This window comes from Accipiter gentilis, chromosome 15 (assembly GCF_929443795.1).
Source record: "Accipiter gentilis chromosome 15, bAccGen1.1, whole genome shotgun sequence".
Lineage (NCBI taxonomy): Eukaryota > Metazoa > Chordata > Aves > Accipitriformes > Accipitridae > Astur > Astur gentilis.
The window spans coordinates 22,018,363-22,038,748 of NC_064894.1; the positions used below are offsets into that span (position 1 = coordinate 22,018,363).

The 20,386-nt window shown below is 43.0% G+C and overlaps 2 protein-coding genes across 8 annotated transcripts in view; one reads left to right on the forward strand and one right to left on the reverse strand.

Annotated features, from left to right (window-relative positions):
- ARMC2 (armadillo repeat containing 2) overlaps positions 1-2,798 on the forward strand; it is a 66,464-nt gene extending 63,666 nt beyond the window's left edge. For all 3 annotated transcript variants that reach the window (XM_049818126.1, XM_049818127.1, XM_049818128.1), the window contains one exon: positions 2,436-2,798. In XM_049818126.1, the coding sequence (XP_049674083.1) occupies positions 2,436-2,590 (155 nt within the window). In that variant the 3' untranslated portion in view covers positions 2,591-2,798. The remainder of the gene's footprint in view (positions 1-2,435) is intronic.
- A 4,041-nt stretch (positions 2,799-6,839) lies between these two features.
- SESN1 (sestrin 1) overlaps positions 6,840-20,386 on the reverse strand; it is an 84,257-nt gene continuing 70,710 nt past the window's right edge. For 4 of the 5 annotated variants that reach the window (XM_049818131.1, XM_049818135.1, XM_049818133.1 and 1 more), the window contains 10 exons: positions 16,697-16,762; positions 15,573-15,773; positions 14,413-14,595; positions 12,861-13,103; positions 11,433-11,580; positions 10,483-10,595; positions 10,044-10,234; positions 9,643-9,787; positions 8,386-8,439; positions 6,840-7,968 (listed from right to left, as the gene is read on the reverse strand). In XM_049818131.1, coding sequence (XP_049674088.1) covers positions 7,882-7,968; positions 8,386-8,439; positions 9,643-9,787; positions 10,044-10,234; positions 10,483-10,595; positions 11,433-11,580; positions 12,861-13,103; positions 14,413-14,595; positions 15,573-15,773; positions 16,697-16,762 — 1,431 coding nt within the window. In that variant the 3' untranslated portion in view covers positions 6,840-7,881. The remainder of the gene's footprint in view (positions 7,969-8,385; positions 8,440-9,642; positions 9,788-10,043; positions 10,235-10,482; positions 10,596-11,432; positions 11,581-12,860; positions 13,104-14,412; positions 14,596-15,572; positions 15,774-16,696; positions 16,763-20,386) is intronic. The other variant, XM_049818132.1, reaches the window with a different exon arrangement.

The following is a 20,386-nucleotide window of genomic DNA, read 5'->3' on the forward strand; positions in this document are numbered from 1 at the left end:
GTCATTTGCCTTCTTTCAGCAGCTCTTGAGTTTCATGTCACTTTATTGGCTCAGAGCTTCTGGAGGCTGGTGTTTCCAGGCCCCTGGCAGCAGCTTTGCCTTGCTCCGGTCCCTCAGGAGCAGCAGTGGAGATGAGCCTCTGTCTTGAGAATGTTCTTGTTTGGTCATTCAGTGAAATCTCCTTTCTCCCTCTCTTTTTCCAGACTTTTCTTCCACTCACCTTTACTTCCACTAGCAATTCGAGGACGTTATTTGGAATCTCAGTACATGTGAACTCTTACATGGCATGATAGTAGCTTCCAGGGCTCCTGGCCCCTGTCTTGCTGGAGTTATAGGGATGGGTAGCCCTTGCAGACTAGAGTCTGTACTCTAGTTTTCAGCTTCCCCCATAGCATGCAGACCCAGTGTGCTTGTCTTGTTGCTGGGCTTGCAGCCAGTTCATATGCTGTTTGGCCAGTACCCAGTTTTGCTAGTTTTGAGGAGAATCGTGGGAAAATTAAATGATCTGAGGATGCACAGCTTGCATGTGGGACACTGATCCTCGCTGATCCCCAGGGTTACTCACATTCTGCTTTGGGAAATTTACTGTTTTGGTTCAACACTTCAGCTTTTGAACTGCTTCTGACCCTTGTTCTTGTAGGCTGGAATTCCCCAAGCATTCAATCAACTTCTAGGGGGTACAGCTGTATAATAAAAATGTCTCTTGCTCTGTGTTAGAAGGTAGTTAATTTGGGTAAAAGAATCATTTCAGGAGTAGGAAAAGCAGTTCTCCCTGAAAACAAAAAACATAGTCCCTTATCTTCCTCTTTGGGGTCTCTCACTTCTCTGCTGCTGAGATTCATTTTAGGTATGTTGGGCTACCGTGCCATTGATAGGACAAGAGCTAATGGGCACAAGTTGCAATAAGAAAAATTCCAATTAAGTATTAGGAAAAGAAGTTTCCACCATGGAAGGGGTTGAGCACTGGAACACGCTGCCCAGAAAGGCTGTGGAATCTCCATCCTCGGAGATGTTCAGTACTCAACAGTAACGTGGACCAGAGCAACCTGATCTATGGTGGCTCTGCTCCAGAGGTCCTGTCCAACCTAAATTATCCTATGATACCGTCAAATATAGATCTGAGCCTGGATTTTTATCTCTGATTACAGGGTTTCTTCCTGCAGAGATATGACGTGTCTTCCTTCTTGAAAGAAGGGGGGTTTTTTCTCTTTATTTTATTACAGAAAGCCTTTTAATGGCATCTTTTCTTTATGCAGGACCCCTTTTGGAATCTACCTCACAATCAGCATCTCTTTAATTTTGGTAATTTAGAAACACTGTAGTGGAATAGAAGTCAAGTATTTTTTGCAGTTACTGGTAACTTTCTATGAAATGGAGCCCATCTCCATGTCATCTCTTCCTTTAGAGCTGTTGCAGCTCAGGCCATGTGCTCTGCATAGGCACCTTAGCATTCTTTTAAATGGGACTAGTTGCTGTTTGAGCATCTCTTTTCTACACAGTTTGACTCAAAAGGTGGGTAACTGAAGTTTCTCTTCAGCTCCAAGTTGTCTTTTACCTGCTGTGAATGTGCAGTAAGCTCCCTTACAAAGTTGTTTATTTAAGACTGTGAATCCGCTGCTCTTTCATAGTCTAGGACAAAGATAAGTCACACTGCCCATTGGGTGCAGGATTGTATCTTCATTTTAGGTCTGTTTATGGCCTAAAGGCTGTCAAATATCCTTATGTTAAACTGTGTGAAAACATTTGCTCAGTCTTATCAGTTGTGTTTGTAGATTCTGATTCAGGAGCATGCTTCTGGCTGCAGACTGATTTCTTCTTTCTGTAAGGGTTTGTTTCTTTGCCACATCCAATGCCAGGCAAAATGGAGGGGGAATAACGAGTGATGACTTCCTTTCATTCCTAACATTGCTTATCCCTATTAAGAGTGTCCTATTATTTTATTTATGAAGTTTGTGAGGAAGGGAGGGCAACAGTTATACAGTAACTAGTGTGGTTCAAGTTCTTTGTATGGTAGTAGATATGCTTGAAAGAGTCTTCATGAACCAGATTAGGAGAGCAATTTGTGGCAGGAAAAACATAGTTATAGTTAGATGAATTGATTACTTACATTAGCAAAATTGCTGTGGAAAATGTTAAACCCAAGTAGTTTCCAGGCTGACAGTCACAGCAAATGCTTGATCTTGGAGACACAGTTTAGCTACACCTGTGAGGTGTGAGAATAAAAGAACCTGCAGTACCCTTTATACTGTTTTACTTATCGTAACATCCTTTATTTTCAATTAAATCTCTCAGTGATGCTTAGTTTGTCTTAAACATAGGGTTGTTTTTAAGCTATCCACATACACAATTGATAAGTTGTATGTGCTGTGGTCATAAAGTACATAGTTGGGTATATTTGTATTCAGAACTGATGACAATATTTTCCTTGCTTACAGATGAAGAAGTAGCACTGGATTACAGCCTTGACAGAGATTTAAGGGACTACCAGAAACTATATTGGGAAAGGGAGTTCAAACCTGTGGCAGAAAAACTTCTTGATAGAATTCAAAGCCATCGCTTTCTTCCAACCATGACTATTACTCCTTTTTAATCAGTCGTTTGGGGTTCTTTTGTGGTGTAGATTGTACAGCTTTGTATTTCTAATATGCCTGTACATTGCCATTGGTAAGCATGTTGGAGAACATGGCAATTTCATTTTAAAACAGTTAGTAAAGCCTGGCATTTATACACTGGATACTATCTTTTGAGAAGCTTGCATGAAATTTTTGCATGTGTAACTACTTTTTAAAATATATTTGAGCTGATCAGCTGTTCAGTGTGACTTGTCTGTTAATTGCATAGTTTCTTGGCTGGGAAAATGAAACAAAACTATTTGCTGAACTTTTAATTTTTAAAAGGTAAATTACCACTGAGTACCTGCACCTCTGTGGCACCAAAAATGCGGTGCACTGTAAAAGAATGTTACTTGACAGGAGCCCTGTGTTACCTACAGACTTGGACAAGCTTTTACTTTGTATTAAATTCTGCAACAGAGTAACCCAAACGCTATTGGGGCATTCCACTGTATTAAGTTGTAAGCTTCACGCTTCAGATTGAATGATGCCAATGGTTGGGGGGGAAAGTTGCTCCCCTTTCCTTCGGAGATCCCCCTTTTTTTACCACACAGTATCAGGTAGTCCCAGCTCCTGTGTTAATGCTTGGGGGATATAGGTCCAACTGTGCTGGGAAGAGGCTTTTCTGAATTGAGACTTTACATCTTAAGGCAAAACACCCATATCTCTGATGTAAGAGAAGATTTTAGCTAGTCTGGTGTGTTGTTCTTTCAGTTGTTCCCACATTCCCAGGAGCCGCCTGTGTGCTTGTACTTCTCAGACCGTCTTGGCCAGCCATCTCCCCTGGGCTCGTGTCTCCATCCATGGGGCAAAAAAAGGCTCTACGTCGTTCACATTCCTTCTGACTGCTGCTGGCTTGTTTATTGCTCAGTTTTCATCCTTTCAGCGTGCAGAAGTCCCTGCTTGTAGCCCATGGATCAGCTCAGCAGGTGCATCGCTGGCCTCAAGCATTAACAGCCAAATGGGCTACGGAAAGCTTTACAGACTTGACCCGTTTGTCTCTTTTCTGACTTCAACTTACTAAGAATAAAAAGCCGTGCAGGGGCTGCTGGGCTCCTGGCTCTGATCCTAAGGGTCAGCAGCCTTGCGTGGTGCTGCATGCACCAGGAGAGCAAGTCTCCAGCCTGGCACTCCCTGCAGAGAGGCTGGAGGAATTCATTTTTCTGAGGCAGCAATTCAGAGCTCCCTCAGTGGCACTGCTGGACCTTTGGCAGGGCCTGGACCTCTGCTTCCAGGTGAGGAGATGAAGTGGGAAGGCCGGGAAGCAGAGCAGTAGTAGAAGGGCAGGAAAACATTTTTCCTGGTTTAGGTCTCTGCTTCTACATTCCTGGGGACTTCTTTACTGTTGATGGGGCTGGGGAGGGGGGAGATTTCATGGTCCAGGTTTTGGGAGTGGCGAGGAAGAAACTTCAGTGAAGGTAATGAAATGTGCAAAGTTCCTTTTGTCCCAGCGGCTTGGGTATTTCTTCTGATCAGCAAGGCTCAGCCCCGCAGTGAACCGCTTTGGGAGCATGTATGGCAGCCTCCATCACTGCAATTCACAGGAGAGAACTGTTCCACAGTTGGGTATGGTTTAGCTCCAACAACAGTCTGCTGAGCTCAAAAAGATCTCAATTATTGTTCCTTCTTTTGCCTTTTTAATTTCAGCTGAAGTTGAGGGGGAGGATAAATGTCTTCAATGCCCCATTTGTTTCTTGGAAAAAAGAATGGCTGTGCTTTCTGGAGCCATTAAAGAAAGGCTGACGGGTAAGCACTCCCCAGTGGGGAATGGAGCTAGAGGCATTTCTTCTTGGCATTTGCATCAAGGCAAAAGGCAGGTGAACACCAGGCTGTGTAATGCAGGGTGGGGATGCAGTGGAAAAGGTCTTGTGGCCAGGTCTTGTCAGGAGGTCTGACCAGAACTGACAACTGCCAAGTATCTGTCAGAAGGCAGCCTGGAAGTGATGCTTTGAACCACCTTGAGTTGAGGTGTAGGCAATGAAGATTTGTTCTAAGAAAACACTAGTTGTGTCAGTCATTACCAATCAAACTGTAAACAAGGGCCGGGAGTGCTGTGTAGCATGTTATGTAGCATGGGGCAAATTTGGGTATCCCACAGTGGAGAGCAAAGCTGGGGCAGCTGCTGTGTGTAAGCTCTGGCCTCGTCTTCAGAGTTTGGCCTGCGACTGCTTCAGGAAGAGAGACGTGCTGGGTAGGGCAGAGAAGGCAGTGGAGACCTCAGAGCACCTAACAGCAAAGCCCAGCAGCCGCTCCCACGGAGCGGCATATGGGCCCATGTCTTTCTCTGAAAAGAAACTTGTGGGTAACAAGAACGAGCCTCAAAATGCTGAATTTCTGATGTGTTCATATGGCATCTTCTACCTTGTTTGTTAATTTAATTGCTGCTCACAGGGCAGATGGTTCTGCCATGATCCTCTAAGCACAGACTCAAAAGAAAATCCTGTGTGGTTTTTTTTTGTTGTTTTTTTTTTTAATAGTGTCCTACCTGAGCCCATGCAGCAGCCAACCATTAGTTCCCTTCACCCATGCTGGTGCACACCATCTCCTTCCATGTGTTGCGTGGCCCTTTGGACCAGATCCCTTGCTGATGCGTCCTTTTGGGGTGAGCTGCCAGTACTACTTTGCAGCCACAGGCTGCGGCTCTGCAGGAGCTACTGGGGAGCTGTTAGGGCTTACAGCCCTGCAGCAGCAAAGGAGGGCAGCTCCCACCTGCCAATGCTCTGGCTTGTCCCTCAGGCTCTGGCATCACACAGAGCTCCTGCTCTGTGCAGCCATCACCGCTTTCATGGAGCATCTCCTGACTTAACTGTTTTCCTGTTTTTAAAGACTAACAAACAACCCCACTGTCTTTGGTTGCCACTGTGCTTAACAGCCTTGCTTGTTCTCTTCTACTTAGGACCACAACTGCCTCAGCATTTTTAATGGAAAATCCCCAAACATTTTCAGGCCCTTTCTCCAAAGTAAGTATGTACCTTGGTGCATAGTTAAGATTGTCTGTATGTTGTGGTTAGTGCTGTTTGAAAATGTGACTGTATGAAGTGTTTACTGCTTGAAAAGGGAGAGAGTGCCTGCAGGTACCTGCATGTGTCTGGAAAGCATAGGGTGGAAAGGGCCACTTTAGACTTCTTGGAAAATTTCATGTCTTCCTTTGACACCCCCCCCCCCCCCCCCCCCCCCCCCAAAAAAAGCAGCAGGAGAATTAGGTGCTGCAGAAACTCCATTTACAGACTGGAAGCACACTTGCTTCTGTGTCCCTAGGCATAACTTAGCTTTATGATATGCCCTTAGACAGGGAAGTTTTGCTGTTTTTGGAACATTAAAAATCCTGTATTTTTAGTTAAGAGGAAACAGCAGATGCTTCCTGTTAGTCACAATTTTTGTCAGTTTATTAATCTTTCTCCCCTAGATCTTTTTAGATATTTTAACTTCTTGCACTGTAAACTTAAAACTGTTCTCAGAATGTTCTGTAGTAAGACAAACCAGTCTGAGCTGGGAACCAGGCCAGGGGACAGAAATCTTAATTTAATTCCACCTGTAGGCTTGGGAAAATCCATTTCTTTCCTGCCTTACAAATAAGGCTCCTACCTTCCTGTAGACAGGTAGGAGTTTCTATGCTTGAGTCGACTATAACCCCTGTTACAGCCAGCTGTAGGAGTGTGTCCAAAAGAGTTTGTCACTCCCCTGTAGCAAATCCCCCTCCTGCTGCCTGTTATTTCTTGCCATAAACTCCTCAATCTGATGGCACAGACCTGACCATCCTTCTGAGACCAGATAGCCTTTTGGCACTAGCCCGTGAAAATCAGCAGCCTGATCTGGAGCATTTTAAATCAGTTTTAACTCTTAAAACAGTATTTAGAGCTAGTTATTGAAAATAAGTGATTATATAAACATCCAGTTGGAATCTCTGATCATATCACACCTGTCACCTGTGAGGAAAGAGAAACCCCTGTCTGTCAGAGTATACCTGAACATAAGGACTGTGGGAAGGATGAAAACATCAGGAGTATACAAGTGGTGGTCCTAGTATAGTTTTAGTGAAGATCTGAATCTACTTTTTAAACTTTGTTTTCTCCCATCATTTTAGACTCAGCTGAAAAATTCACAGTTTGTCATTTTAAGTATGTTTGCTCAGTTACTATTTCAAACATTTAAAAATGGTCTTTGAATCAGTAAGTAAACCAGTAAGGACAGAAGCATAAAGTTAAACCACACAAACACACCAAGAGAAAAAGTTGTTACCTTTATTTAAAAAATACCAATAATACTGACAAATTTAAAAAGCAATTCACACTCATACAAAAGTATTCATGTGTTCTCCAAAACCACTGTATATTAAACATCAGCATTTTAATCATGTTTTGATTTACTAAAAATAGATGGTTTTTAGCCTAGTTATTTAAGCAACTGCAAAAATCAGTAAGACCAGCGTTGGGCATGTAATACAGTAGGACTGTTTGGCAGTCTAGAACAACATTCCCACACCTTGTCCTAGCTCCTCCTTAGTTCATCCTTGAAAAACAGGACAAGAAGCTACTCAAGACTTCACATAGTTAGATCTCTAAAAAGCTCTGAGGACTTGAGTCAAGTCCCCTTCTTTCCATAGGAAGGCCACTGCACTTTTGGAGCTTACCGAATAATGCCGAACAAACGTCCTGTAGCATTTTAAGGCTAAACTATTTGAGAGAATTGACTGCTATTTTTCAAATTATCAGTGTGGGCAGAGGAGGTTTAGTTCTGATTAAAAAAGATATCTAAATAACAAGGCTTTTTTGAAACCACACACAATAAAGGCTCAGACAATAGCAGTGCTCACTTTCACTTTTAGCTTAACTGGAACAGCCTGTGTCTGTTCACTCCACCAGCACAAATAGCAGCATCAAGATTTTCTAAAATTATTCTTGTAGGGAAAGCAAATGTCATCAAGTCCCACTTCTTGGCACGCTCCAACTCCCGTAGTATTTGCCTTAACACAAGATCTATATATCTATCATTTGCTATATTGCCACAAGTTCATAGAGTGTCCCGTGCTGTCTAAAGCCAAAATACCATGAGCAGGCAGCACTTCTGCACAACCCTGTCTTTTCAACTGCCAAGCGTTCACTGCTGAGGGGCAGCAGTGATATTCCAAACACGGAAATAGCTGAAACTAAAGGAGTTATGGCACAATGGGCATCTTAACTTATAGCTACCGTTGGTCCTGAGGCTTCGTATCTTCCTCTGCCATACTGCAGCTGCAGAACATTCCAACGTCGACAGGCAGCCAGAGACATCAGGTCATATAGCGAGTAATAGCTCTCAGAGCATAAAGTAGTTCGGCTTGCATCCGAGCTTCTACCAGAAGCAAATTTACATGGACCTTCAGGAAAGAAAAGAAGTTACGCTTTTAACGGTGTGCTCACAATAACATACTCGAGTGAAAGGAAGTCTGTGGGGCTGTGGTTGCAATAGCAGTGGGAACACTTCGCGTTTCAGCTACCCAGATAATTAGTTCTATCTGTAAAGCTTGCTGAGGGAGGAAAGATTGAACAAACGCTGCATGTAGTATTGTGGCACAGTGCAGCAATGGGTTACGGGTACACTTAAGCAGGGCCAGGTTCAGAGGAAGAGGTAGTCATCCTTTAGTAGACCAGCTGGTTTAGCAGGAAAAAACAGCTAAGCTTTCAAGCACACAAGCCCTTCTTCAGCAGCAGACTATGTGCAGCTTCAAAATAATTGTTCACATTTAGCTTGATTAAGTTAAGCACTTAGTTAAAGGCAAAAGGGTGGTTGGTACCTGTGGAGCAGAGGGGGTTGTTAGCAAAGGAAGAGGTGATAAGGTCGTTTGCCCCTGTGGGACAGAGAGAGAAACACATGGGTAATTATCACCTGAACAACATGGAGTGGTTAGCTGAGGTGAAGCACAAGAAAAATTGTAACATGCCACAAAACTAGTATTGTTATGGAGACAGAGGTGTTCAGTAGCTACTGGAGATAAGAATTTTCATTCCCCAAGTCATTTCCTCAACACCTTCACTGTATTTCTTTGAGGGTAAGATCAGAAACCATGTGGGGGAGGGGGTGAAAAGTATTCTCCCACGGACAGCAGGTTGGCTGTGAGTTTGTTCTGGCATGTAATGGCTGCGTGTGGTTTCATTCACATGATTTCCGTGAAGATGGATAGTGATTGCATTCAGTGACACATACATGTACGATTGTTGGATTTTGATGGCTATAGAGATGCAAAGTTTTGGGCTTCAAAGAAGGATTTGTGTGCTTGAAAAGCTTGTCTCTATCAGTTAGTCTAACCAAAACAAACATATGTAGTATTTTACTTGAACCACCTTAAATCATTGTAGTTATAGTACCCCTATTATAACTGCGTATCTCTAAACTATTTCCACAAGGAGTTTAGCAAGAAATGGAGCCTCTGATGATACGAACACTGATTAAGGCACATTTATGTTTCACTACTCTATCAGCATTCATTTTAAGTGAGGCCTAGAAATGTTTTTCCAAAGAAAAACTGGAGGACATGAACTTGACGGAGTAGACATCTGAGAGTTAACAGCAAGAAATAATACCCAGCAGCAGGACTTTAGGCTTTAACACAAAATAACTGCTTTGGGGCCATTCACACCAAAAATGACCACAGGACTGCAAAGACCCTGGACCAGCAACCAAGCTGCTCTGGGGCTGAGGCCAAGGGATGGATCTCGCATCGCTTCCCTGCCTCTCTGGGACACAGGCAGTACCAACTGACAGCGGAGGAGAAGGCTGCAGTCGAGGTGAAGCTGTGCCGTTTACATGTCTAACCTCCCCATACGGTTCAGAGCTTGCACAGTCGGTGTCAGCTGTTAGCTAGCAAACATGCACTAGGAAACGAAAAATTATTTCAGCCTGGGGAGTACTACACCTCCTAATGAATTTACTGAATGCGAGCAGAATCCCAGTGACATCAGCTAAAGCTTAAATGCTAGCTGGGTAGCTGTGGCTGTTTAGTGTGGCAAACAGATCTAATGCCCATGTCCCTCAGCACACATGCAAACTGTACCTTCTCAGAGTGTTCAAACTGCCTCCAGAAGCTATCATACATTCTTTTTGTGGTCTTTTCAGGAGTGCAAACCACAGTCTTGATATAAACTTTAAAGCTGCGGTCCAACAACTGATTAATTTCACCATAGTCATAATCATCGTATCTGTTTGGAATTGAAAGAAAAACACTTTCATTTTCAAGAACCAGTTATTTCACTCGCATTGTTTCTTAAGCTCCTATGGCAAAATAAATTCTTGTGTAATTTGTACCACTACTGGCCCGCCCCCATAAACAAGAATATCTTTAAAAATACATGCACGTTTCCTTAATAAATAGCTTTGCTTCAATCTGGGAAAGGAAAAAAAAAAAGCCAACGCTAACAAGTCTGATGTATTTAGAACAAAAGTAGTAAAACCAACCTTATTCCAAACATACAATGAATATAGTTCCAAATAGCTCGTCTTAGCATTGAGGTATCCACATCTTTGTGCGTGGCCATTGTGTTGTAAGTCAGATTATAGGCAATATGAAACTTCTCATCAAGTAGTTGTCCCACATCTGGGTAAAGACGATTAACCAAGGAATAGCCATGGTCTTCCCAGGAATAATCCTTAGAATAAGTAAAAATGCAGAACGGAGCATTTCAGAAATGAACTTATGAAGAACTAGTGCTTTAATGTAATTTATCTCAGGGCAGATAATCCAGGGGGGTTGGGGAGGGTTGTTCACATCTGCTTGCTTTAAGCCTTCTCATCCATGGGGTACTAAGTTACAGCACAGCAATTTTCAGGTTTGGCATCTGGCACAACAAACAGATTGTGCACTAAACCTCCTGATAGCAGCCCCCATCCTTGTTACCTGAACACGAAAGGTGGGCACATGCATTCCATGTCTGGAGAAGTCTTTGTAACCATAGCTGGTATCCTCAAAGTGACGAGACACATCTCTTGATGGTGCTGATTCTTCATCTTCTGTTAATTTCAAACAGAATTTCACACAGTTTCAGTAAGAACAAATTGGAAGTGTCCTAGCAGAACTCTTGCAGACAAATGAGAGTCTCTGTGCTTTTTAAATAAACACAGAGTTTCACTGGACTACCTGTATTAAAGTTCTTTGGTACAGCTCAGTGTGACTGCAACTATGGGTTTTAGAGGCAACTCCATGAAAAACCCTCAGATTCTTATAGACAAACATCTTTTTCTCCCTTCTTTCATGTTCTAGTCTTCACCCTATCCCCTAAATCTAGGGGACATTTTGCTCCTAACTCAAGGGGTCTGTAAAAACATCAAGGGAGAATCTGTTTTGGAAGAGACTGCCTATTAAAAAAAGAGACCTCTAAGACTTCCATGCCAAGCTTATTTTAGAGGAAACGCTCTTGAAGAGCCCACAACAACCTGAAGCTTGTAACAGATTAAATATTATCTCACAGTCATCTGAAAAGTAATGTTTCATACACTTAAATAGCTAAATATGTGAAGAACTTTTTACAATGTCTTGCGATAAGCTTAAATCTCTTGTGAAACTTTTAAATCTCTCGAGATTCTATTTCTGTTGGAAATTTCTATTAAACATAATACTGGTCAGTAAGTATTATGGTGTGTTTGAGAGAAGCCACAAATCTTGGCACTACTTTGTTTTCTTCCAGGAACACTTAAAAGCAAGGCACCCCTAATCTTGATCCCTTCTAAGAAATTTTAATGTTTTTGAGACATCTAATAACACTTTCTTTCCTTTTGAGGTAATAAGTATTTCCTGAAGTGAGTTGGAAAAGTCTAAATAAGTATATGTACACACTACATCTGTCCTACCTGAAGAACACACGAACATGCTTTCTCTCTTCTCTCTTTCAAAACGTGTAGCCATCTCTTCTTGGCTGGCTTCCTCTTCATCTCTACACTCCTGCAGCTGCTTCATTTTCTCCATAAGAGCTTCAACTTCACAGACAGACTCTGTAGACTTGAAAAGGAGAGAGAAACATTTCATTTCCATGTAATGAAGTGACAACGATGGCAGAAATCGTCAAGCCAGAATATTTAAATACAAGCAATGTCCTTCATTTACATCTTTAAATACCAATTTTTCAAGGAAAACGGTTCTTGAAAAAAATCTGTACTGACCCAACAGTTCAAATTTAGTCATCATCTTTTCTCAGTTAGATCCCTGGTATTTTTAGCATATTTTAAGATTCATAGCTTTTTGGAACAAGTAGTTCTCACACTAAAAATTTCTCTTAATCTAAATGTTTAACAAGTGAAAAACAAGGAGCTGTAACAGAAATTCTAATAGAGGAAGTAACCACAATTTACTACCCAACTGTATTTTTCCCTTTCTCTGCTCACAGAGAAGAAACATACTGAAGGAAAAAGGAAGAGTGAGTGTAAATGCAGATTTTAATTAAGCCTCAGAGGAAAGCTAGTGCAAGATAATCTTATTTCACAAGAGCTGTTTTAACACCACAATACACTATTAATTTAATACCTGGTCTTGTAAAAATCCATCAGCACAAAGCAAAACAAGTTATCTTCAATTTATACAGTTCTGCCCCTTTCATCTCTGCCTTTTGCAGTCAGTTTGCTCCTTCAGAGAACCAACAAGCTCATCAGACAAAATTTAAATGCCACCCACACTACTACAGTAAAGTCTCACAGGCAAGGAACCTGCACTGAAAATACCATTATCACTGTTCTTAAACCAACACTTAGTTCACATCATGCTTTTCACTGAGTGGAAGCAAGTACAGATCAGTGAGCATAAGTGCTGCAGGCAGGAAGTACTGTTTTAGAGACAGAGTCAGAAAATTGCGAATGATCTGTTGTGTGATGTATCACAAACAATTCAAGGCAACAAAGTCAAAGACTGGAATCAAAGGAAGGACCAACTTTCCACTGCACCCATGGAAAAAAGCATTCCTGGCCACTGCTGCCCAGGACATGTATCATGAACTAGCTGAGACCAGGAGTTAGGTCTCAGTTTGCCTACATGAATGACAAGAGACCAAAAAAAATAGACAACCGAGAGACTGTATCTTTGTTTCTCCCTTCGCTACTTTCCCCCAGCTTACCAGCGTCATTTCAGCTTCTCCTAAATGTTATCTTTTCAACTGGTTACCCCTCATCTGGATTAGACTAATCAATCGTACTCTCACTGAACAAAAAGAGACGTACACCCTCCGTGTATTAAGTTTACAAAGAAACTACTACTATTGAAAGAGATTGTTTGTTCAGACAGATACTTACTGGAATACTTCCAGTTGGGCTGGCGTGAATTTCATCCACCCCGTGGTAACCATTTGTAATATCGCATATGCAATAGTTGCTGACAGAAGGGGGCCTGAAGGTGTGACCACCTTCACAGTCGATCTCCGGGCTGATTCCACAACCAAACGTGAAAGAAGCAAGGGAGTGGTAGTGTGTAAGGAGAACGACCGCGTGGATCAGCTCTGCCAGGGACCAGCTATTCTCTTCAGTCTTCAAAAGTTGCTTTAAAAATAATGCAAGACCGAAGTATTAATTTCAAAAAATCGTTCAAATGGTCCCACCTTAGTGCAGTTTACCAACGTTTCTTAGACCAGATAAAATTATTTTTCCGACATCCACAATTGCTTCCTAACTCTCTGCTGCCATTCGGTGTGCTCAGTGTCCTGTTACCAGGTGACCTGCCAGCCACAGACTCGTGTGGTTAAGCCACACAGGAGACGACTTCTCTCCCCTCTCTGGCCCTCAGCTATTGAATCAGCTGGGGTTTCTGGTTTGCGCCATATAGTTTGTACTGAGGCCAGACCGACTTGCATTGAAGTTTCACACCTCTTGGTGCAGATGCAACCACAACAGTTGCACGTCTCTTCAGCTGGTCTGTACAGTCTCAGAAAACCCTGGCAACTCCTTGCAGATCAGCTGTGTAAAAACCTGGCATTGGGGCCGGGCTCCCTCCATCTTGTCCCTGTGGGTGGAATGCTCTACATTCGACAAGAAGCTTCAAACCCCAACTTCCCCTTCAGGCAGGAAAGTGTGGGAGGTTCGGGGCCTTCTGGCAGAGCACGCACGCCTCCCCTACAGCCCAGCCTCCCAGCAGGACACCCACCACCGCCTCTCACACCCAGCAGACAGCACCGAGAAAGTCCCAGCACCCGCCTCCTCCTTGCTAAGGGCGAAGAGAAGAGCAGAGGAGTCGCTCCAGTAACCACGGCCAGGTCCTGGGGCAGGCACATGCCCTGGAAGCTAGCGGATGCGGGCAGCCCTCGGAGGAGGGGGCAGCAGGAGCGGCTGCTTGGTGGCTTGTTGGTGCTGCAGTCCTGGCTGGCTTGTACCACCACGGCTCCCCTGGGCTCTTCTGCCAGCCTGCTCCCTGCAACCCAGCCTGAAAACTAAGCATTTGAACCCACAGCAACTGAGACAAGAATGTGGTGATCGGTGTTCTGCCTAACCTCTAGCAGCATCTCAGAAATGCTCAGGGGGTTCTGGCTACTGAAGAAGGGGACATCTGAGCACACCACTTCAGGAAGGGCACATCTGAGCACATCGTCACCGCACCAACAGAAATCTGACGTGACAACTCTGAAATGTCAGTGTCTTGTACGTTAAATCTGTTGGTCATTTAGGACCAGTTATGATCATGTTAGTTTTCCAAGGTCACAAGGGATACTGTATCATGCAGTATCACAGTGATATAACACTGAAATGAAAGTAACATAGAACATCTTTCACCCTGTCGGGTTCTTAACTCTTAAGAATCTGTGATTGCATTACTGAAAAATAAGGGTACTTTCACATTACACCATGAAAGATTTACTTCGATATGTTCCTTGGTGATAAGCCAGGGTCGGTGAGCCAACATTTTGTTCAGTTCTCCTAAATTCTGCAGTTTTTGAGGTGCATTTTCCAGACCATTCAACCATTTAGGGTCTCCACCGACATGAAGGAAGTCATTCACATGGAGGTTAACAAGGTAAGAGCACTGATGTCGTGCTGCAGCCTAGAACGGAAAACACAATTGTGATACAGAAAACAATTACACTAAGTTAGTGCTTTATGACAAATACCGTAAGTTATCATTTCCTCAAAGTATTCAAGAATAAGACCTGCAGTGATCAAAGGCTGAAGTAAAAAAAAAAAAAAAAAAAAAAAAAATTAGATTAACACATCAGCCTGCTTTGATTGCTGTTCTCACAACATAAATAATCCTCATTAACATACATTGTAACTCTGCTGGCTACAGGTGAAACATGCCTATATCCAGGGAGAAGGACAGTCATAGATTTACTGTATGTCCTGAAGGAAGTTACCCATACTGCATAGTACTCTCCAGTGGAAAAGCAGCAAGGCTGCCTCTAGGTGAATCTTTACCAACAAAAACAAAAGCAGGTTTAGAACGCAAGAGAGACTAAGGGCAGCTTTTCAGCAAAGAACAGACCCAATATCATTTATTCAAACAGTAATACTTTCCCCATCAAACTAAGACACAGCCCCAAACTAATTCCAACTTCAGCAAGCAAAGATCATCAAATTGGCAGATTGGAAATTATGAAATCATTTATGGCAGAATATTTGTGGCAGAAAACTTGCTTAGAATTTAGAGATTCAGAAACAGATGATGGGACAGAGTGAGTTAGAGGGACGTGTATTCGACAGGACACACACAAAAACAAGCTTTCTTGAAAAACAGTTTCTGAGATACTACGGAAACCAAAAATAAACAATTGTCTTATTTTTATAACAGATTTTTTTCCCCTCTTTCTCACAGTCCTACTGAAACTATGAACATACAGTACTGGTCTTACAAAAGAATTTGTAAACCAGACACAAATAAACCTACTCTGCTTTTCCCCTTAGCTCCTGGTGAAATGCCTTTCCAACTAGAAACTGCAAAACACAGTAATAACTGCTATTAAACAAGACCAGAGATTGCTGCCAAATGGCTGTTTCTGCTTGCTGCTTTATGTTCCAGCATACCATTATCCCGATGTAGTGTCGATAATGAAGTGGGAGTGGACCGTCCATTTGCAGTAGATAGTGCTGAGTTTTTAGAAAGCTTTCAAGATATTGTGGGTGGAAAACCATCACCAAGGTAACATTGTCCAATCGGCCCAGGGTAGCAAAAGTATCTGCAAACAGTGTGTGCATCATGGTGTCTTCGTTTCCCACTTGAATCGTCTGATTGAACGGAAAGAGCAATTAGCAATATCATCTAAGAAGTACCAATAAAATAGTAAATACATATGTTACCACAGCACTCAGAGGCCCCAGTGAAAGGAATTATATTATAGATCTATTGGTGGCATTAAATCAGGGCACGTAAGGCAAGGCACATAAAATCCCTTTAATACCTCTCATTTAGGAGATCACAAGTGGTTATATCAGCAAAAGGACATTTTTGGCTTTACACTTTCTCTCGTACCACACTGACTTCTCATTTTTAACTGTCTCACCTTCACTTTCTCAAATGCTCCAAATTGATCTTAGTTTATTATAATAACAAAAAGCTAATTGAATCATCATTTTTACTAAGGGAAAAAGAGGGAAAGAAGTAAAAAGCTAGCTAAGATGACACAAGAGAGAAATAAAAGGAAATTGAGACTTCGGGCTCTAAAATTCCTAGAAAACCACAGGCACATCACTAACTTTTCCTCTGCTCCGAATTCTCTTACCAGACAATCAGGAGAGAAGCACCACAAATGCACAGCCACAGCACTCTGAAGCTTCTCAGATTATTCAGAATGGTAGAGGCAGCTCAAGAAAAAGCAACCCCAGAGCAGGGGGGCAGGTGCCTTGTGGACCAGTAGGAAATTACATCCGGATGTTCACAGGGAAACAGGCACTCTTACAGAAAACCGTATCGGGTTTCTCTTATGCTAGATAGCAGAACAGGAGGGGTCATAACTATTCCAAAGCTCCCCAGGGCTCTCACTCCTTCTGTACGCTAGAACTGTGGCCAAAGTCTCACCAGAACTGAATGTGATCATGACTGAAAATGTTTTGCAGCTCAGCTGCTGTCCTGAAACCAAATGTGGGTTACTAGTAAAAGAGTGTTCCTTAAAAGCATAAAGTTCACTGTGTACTTGAAAACACTACCACACCTCTTTCTCGGGGATGAATCTGCTTGGTCCGTGTCCCAGTGGTCTAGGAATTCTTATTCCAAGTTCCTAGAAAAGAGAATTACACCATCTTAGCATTTAGTTACAAACAGCTTTTTAGCTGTGGCTGCAATAAAGAAGAGTTCTCCATTCAGAGTTGGGCTTATTTGGGTACTCATGGTACTCATCTTACCCGGGTACTTTTACTAGTACCATTTGTACAAATGCAAATCATTTTTTATACAAGTGCTTTATAATTAGCCACACTTGTTTACAGTGTACTGCCCCAGTCAAGCAACAAAAAAAATCAACAACAAAGGCCCTGCCAACCAAAGAAAACACACACAAATTTATATGCGCACACACACACACACTACAACCTGGTTAACAGAAAATTCTGCATGAAGCATATTTTGGCAGGGTGTCCAGAACAAGAAGTTCAGTACAGAGCTGCTGTGTGCTTATGCCACTGATATAAAACAAGACTGGTGTGTGTGTGTACATCCGCAGTACGCCAGCACATAACACTCTGTGCATCTGTCAGGAAATGAAACAGCTGTAACCCTAATCAGATTTCTTTTTCCCAACCTCAAAGAGCTCTTAAACTGCTGAAAGTACCTGATCTACATTTGTATCTGCTTTCTTTTCAAGACAGGATAAAAAGCTATTCACGTTGGGAGGGAGGGAGAGAGAGGATTTTGCTCAATGAGAACAGAGGCAGCCACGTCCTTGCGCGCAGTTCTGTGGACATGATGGCTTGCAGGTAAGAGGGAGGCTGGATGCCCCTCCAGCAGTTCACTACTTGCCCTCTCCCTCAGCAAGGTGAAGCTTTCTGCCAGGCGTACGGCACCCCAGGCCCTTCGTGCAGCCAAGGAGCAAACTGCATAAAAGACCTGGGTGAATTTGTGTCCTTCCTGTTAAACCAGTCCCTTTGGAAGGGTGGGAGCCATGGGTTCAAGGGTAGCTTCTGCGTTTGGCACAGAGCGGCCCTCAGAGAAGGCACAGCAGGGTCCACGGCGCACGTACCAGAGCGGGACACAGCCTCACCTCGCACGTTCAAACGCGACCCCCTCCCTATCGCTACAGAGGCTCACTCCTTCACGTGCACAGCGCTCGCTGCAAAACAGCTCTCCCGAAGGGATTACTCCCCAGCCAGCGGCATGGCTTCCCCAGGAACGATGCCACTCGAAGCAGCTCCCAACTGGGCAGCTGATGGCACAGTGCTCTTACAGATGGAGGGAGACCTGGGATTAAAGCTGGGAATGGAGCCGAGTGCTAAACACTAGGCTACATATAAACCAATGTTTTGGGCTCCTTATCTGTTCCCTCTCCCCCAGTCATCTTTTAAAACACATCCATTGCCTCTGCTCCATAGCCCAAACCACTAATTTTCTGATGATACCAACCTCCATCCAGGTTGTCAACTGGGTTTTTAGATGAATAAATACCATGTATTGGGCCATTTCAGGCCACAGAGAGCAGAGGGGCACCTTCAGCTGTTTTAGGCCTCAACAGCAAATGAGGCCCCTAAAAGCTGTCTGCCAAATGCAGTTTTTAACTTTGCTACATTTTCCCCACATAGATAAAAGGCTGTTATAAACAAGCAATACTGGTCGCACTCACTATTGCACTTTTTCTGTCTTTAGCTGAGGTTTCTATTTGCACAAGTTCATTGTACGAGAAGCAATTTTATTAATCAGTTACCGTTCCCTGAACTTTCCCCTAAGATTAAAAACCAGCTTCAGAGAGCCGGAAACAATCAGCACAGGTCTAAGTTGGAACTACCAAAGCCCATCAGACTCTGACAGTCTCCTTAAATCCTAAGTCAGATGCCTTCATTTCTCAAGTCTTACTTGGATAAAGGGAGATCAAAGGGCAGCTCTTACTACTATCTTTTTCCCTAGGACAGTAAAGTTTGTGATACAGCTTCTTCCTGTTGAGGGTCCCCACATTCAGAAACAAATTTTGCCTGTCGGCCAAGTCTCTAGCAATGCCACTTGTAGGATGGAATTTACATCTTACAAACACCCTCTCCCCTCACAAAGCTCTAGCAAGAGCTTCTTATCTCTGCTACAACTACATTAGCAAATTAGAGAAACATCTTACATCCAAATGACAAGGATGCAAGGAAAGCAAGGAAAAAAAGTCTGTACACATCATTTAACTTAGCAGATGTCTGCAGTTCTCTGCCAACTCAGGCACTCCAAGAGAAATACCTGGAAGTTTAATTCTTCAACAACTTCAGTCTTCTCCTTTCCCAGAACAGTTACAGGAAGAAAAAACCCCAAGAATTAAGAACCTGAGATCCCAGGCTGCTAACATATTTTGCCTCAAAATCTAAAATACAGCAGTATCAATACACTTCACTTTTTTTTATAGCATACAGAGGTCAAACTACTATGATTACACTGCATATAACAGGTTACATTACTTAAGTAACCAAATCCTCTCTGCAAAGTGACTTAGGAGGTTTTTTTGAGGACTGAATAAGTTACTTTGTTTTCCCTCAGGAGAGAAAGCATTCCCCCTAAAATCATGGCACCAGCCTAGTACTTGGGAAGCCTGGGTTCAAGTCTCTGTTCTGACAGAGACGTTGCAAAGGATTTGTGAAGATGAGCCTCAGTTTCCCATCTGCAAAATGGAGGTAAATGTGTTTCTTCCAGAGGGTGCTGAGAACAGAAACAAGCTCGTTGTCATAAGGTGCATGAGAGTTGTATAAATTCTGACCCATTAGAAATCTTCTGAAAATTGTTACTGTTCAGTTACAAGCTATGGCAGATATTTAAAAACTGTTTTCCCCTCTTTTTCAGAAGCAGCATTTAATCAAGTTCTCCTAGTACTTGAGAAATAGCAGGCATCTCCAGGTGCTCCCAGTATCCCAACATTTCAAATACTATATAGACAACACAGTAATAATTCTCAAAACAGTCCTAGAGTAAACTTCCCTTCATTTTGAACATATTTCCATGTTCCATGATGCCCTTCACTAAGTTTCCATCTTCCAAATACACTCAAATCAAACCGCACTGCTCTCCAGCTTTCCCTCTCAAAAGCAGGACCTGCATCCTGACCAGCCGCACCACCATGTCTCTCTCCTGCACCTTCCTCTTCAAGAAGCACCTCACCTGGAGCACTGACAAGTACTCGGTGAAGCAATCAGGGCTAGGGTGATCAGCAGTTGCAAGCAACTGATTTTGGTTATTACAGAAGTACAAGCAATTTTCATGCGATTTCAGACCGAGTTGCGTGCCGAAGTGACCTACTTACTGCCATTTTCTGCATCAAACTTCTCCCGGCTTCTTTTCTTCTGTTTGTTAACCTTGCCACACCACTTCCATTCAGTCTAGAAATTCTGCAGCTGAATACAGCTCTAAGCTCAGCAGAAAGCCAACCCTGACTGAGGCTTTAGGGGCAAACAATACATTATAACAAGAATAATAATAATGCATCAGAGGCGCTCCATCTTCGAAGTCAGAACACAGAACTCGGATGGCTGCAAAGCTGAGCACCGAGGGTGGTACAGATTTCACCCTCAACACCTAGAAGCTCACAGCTAATGAGCCAGGTGGCAATCCACTCCACTGCTCACCTTGGAGACGTACCTTGACAGAGAAGCAAGACTTTAGCCATATAAATGCTGTACCGCTATGCTGGTGGAGACTACCTCAGAAACCACAGAAAAGCCTCCTCTTT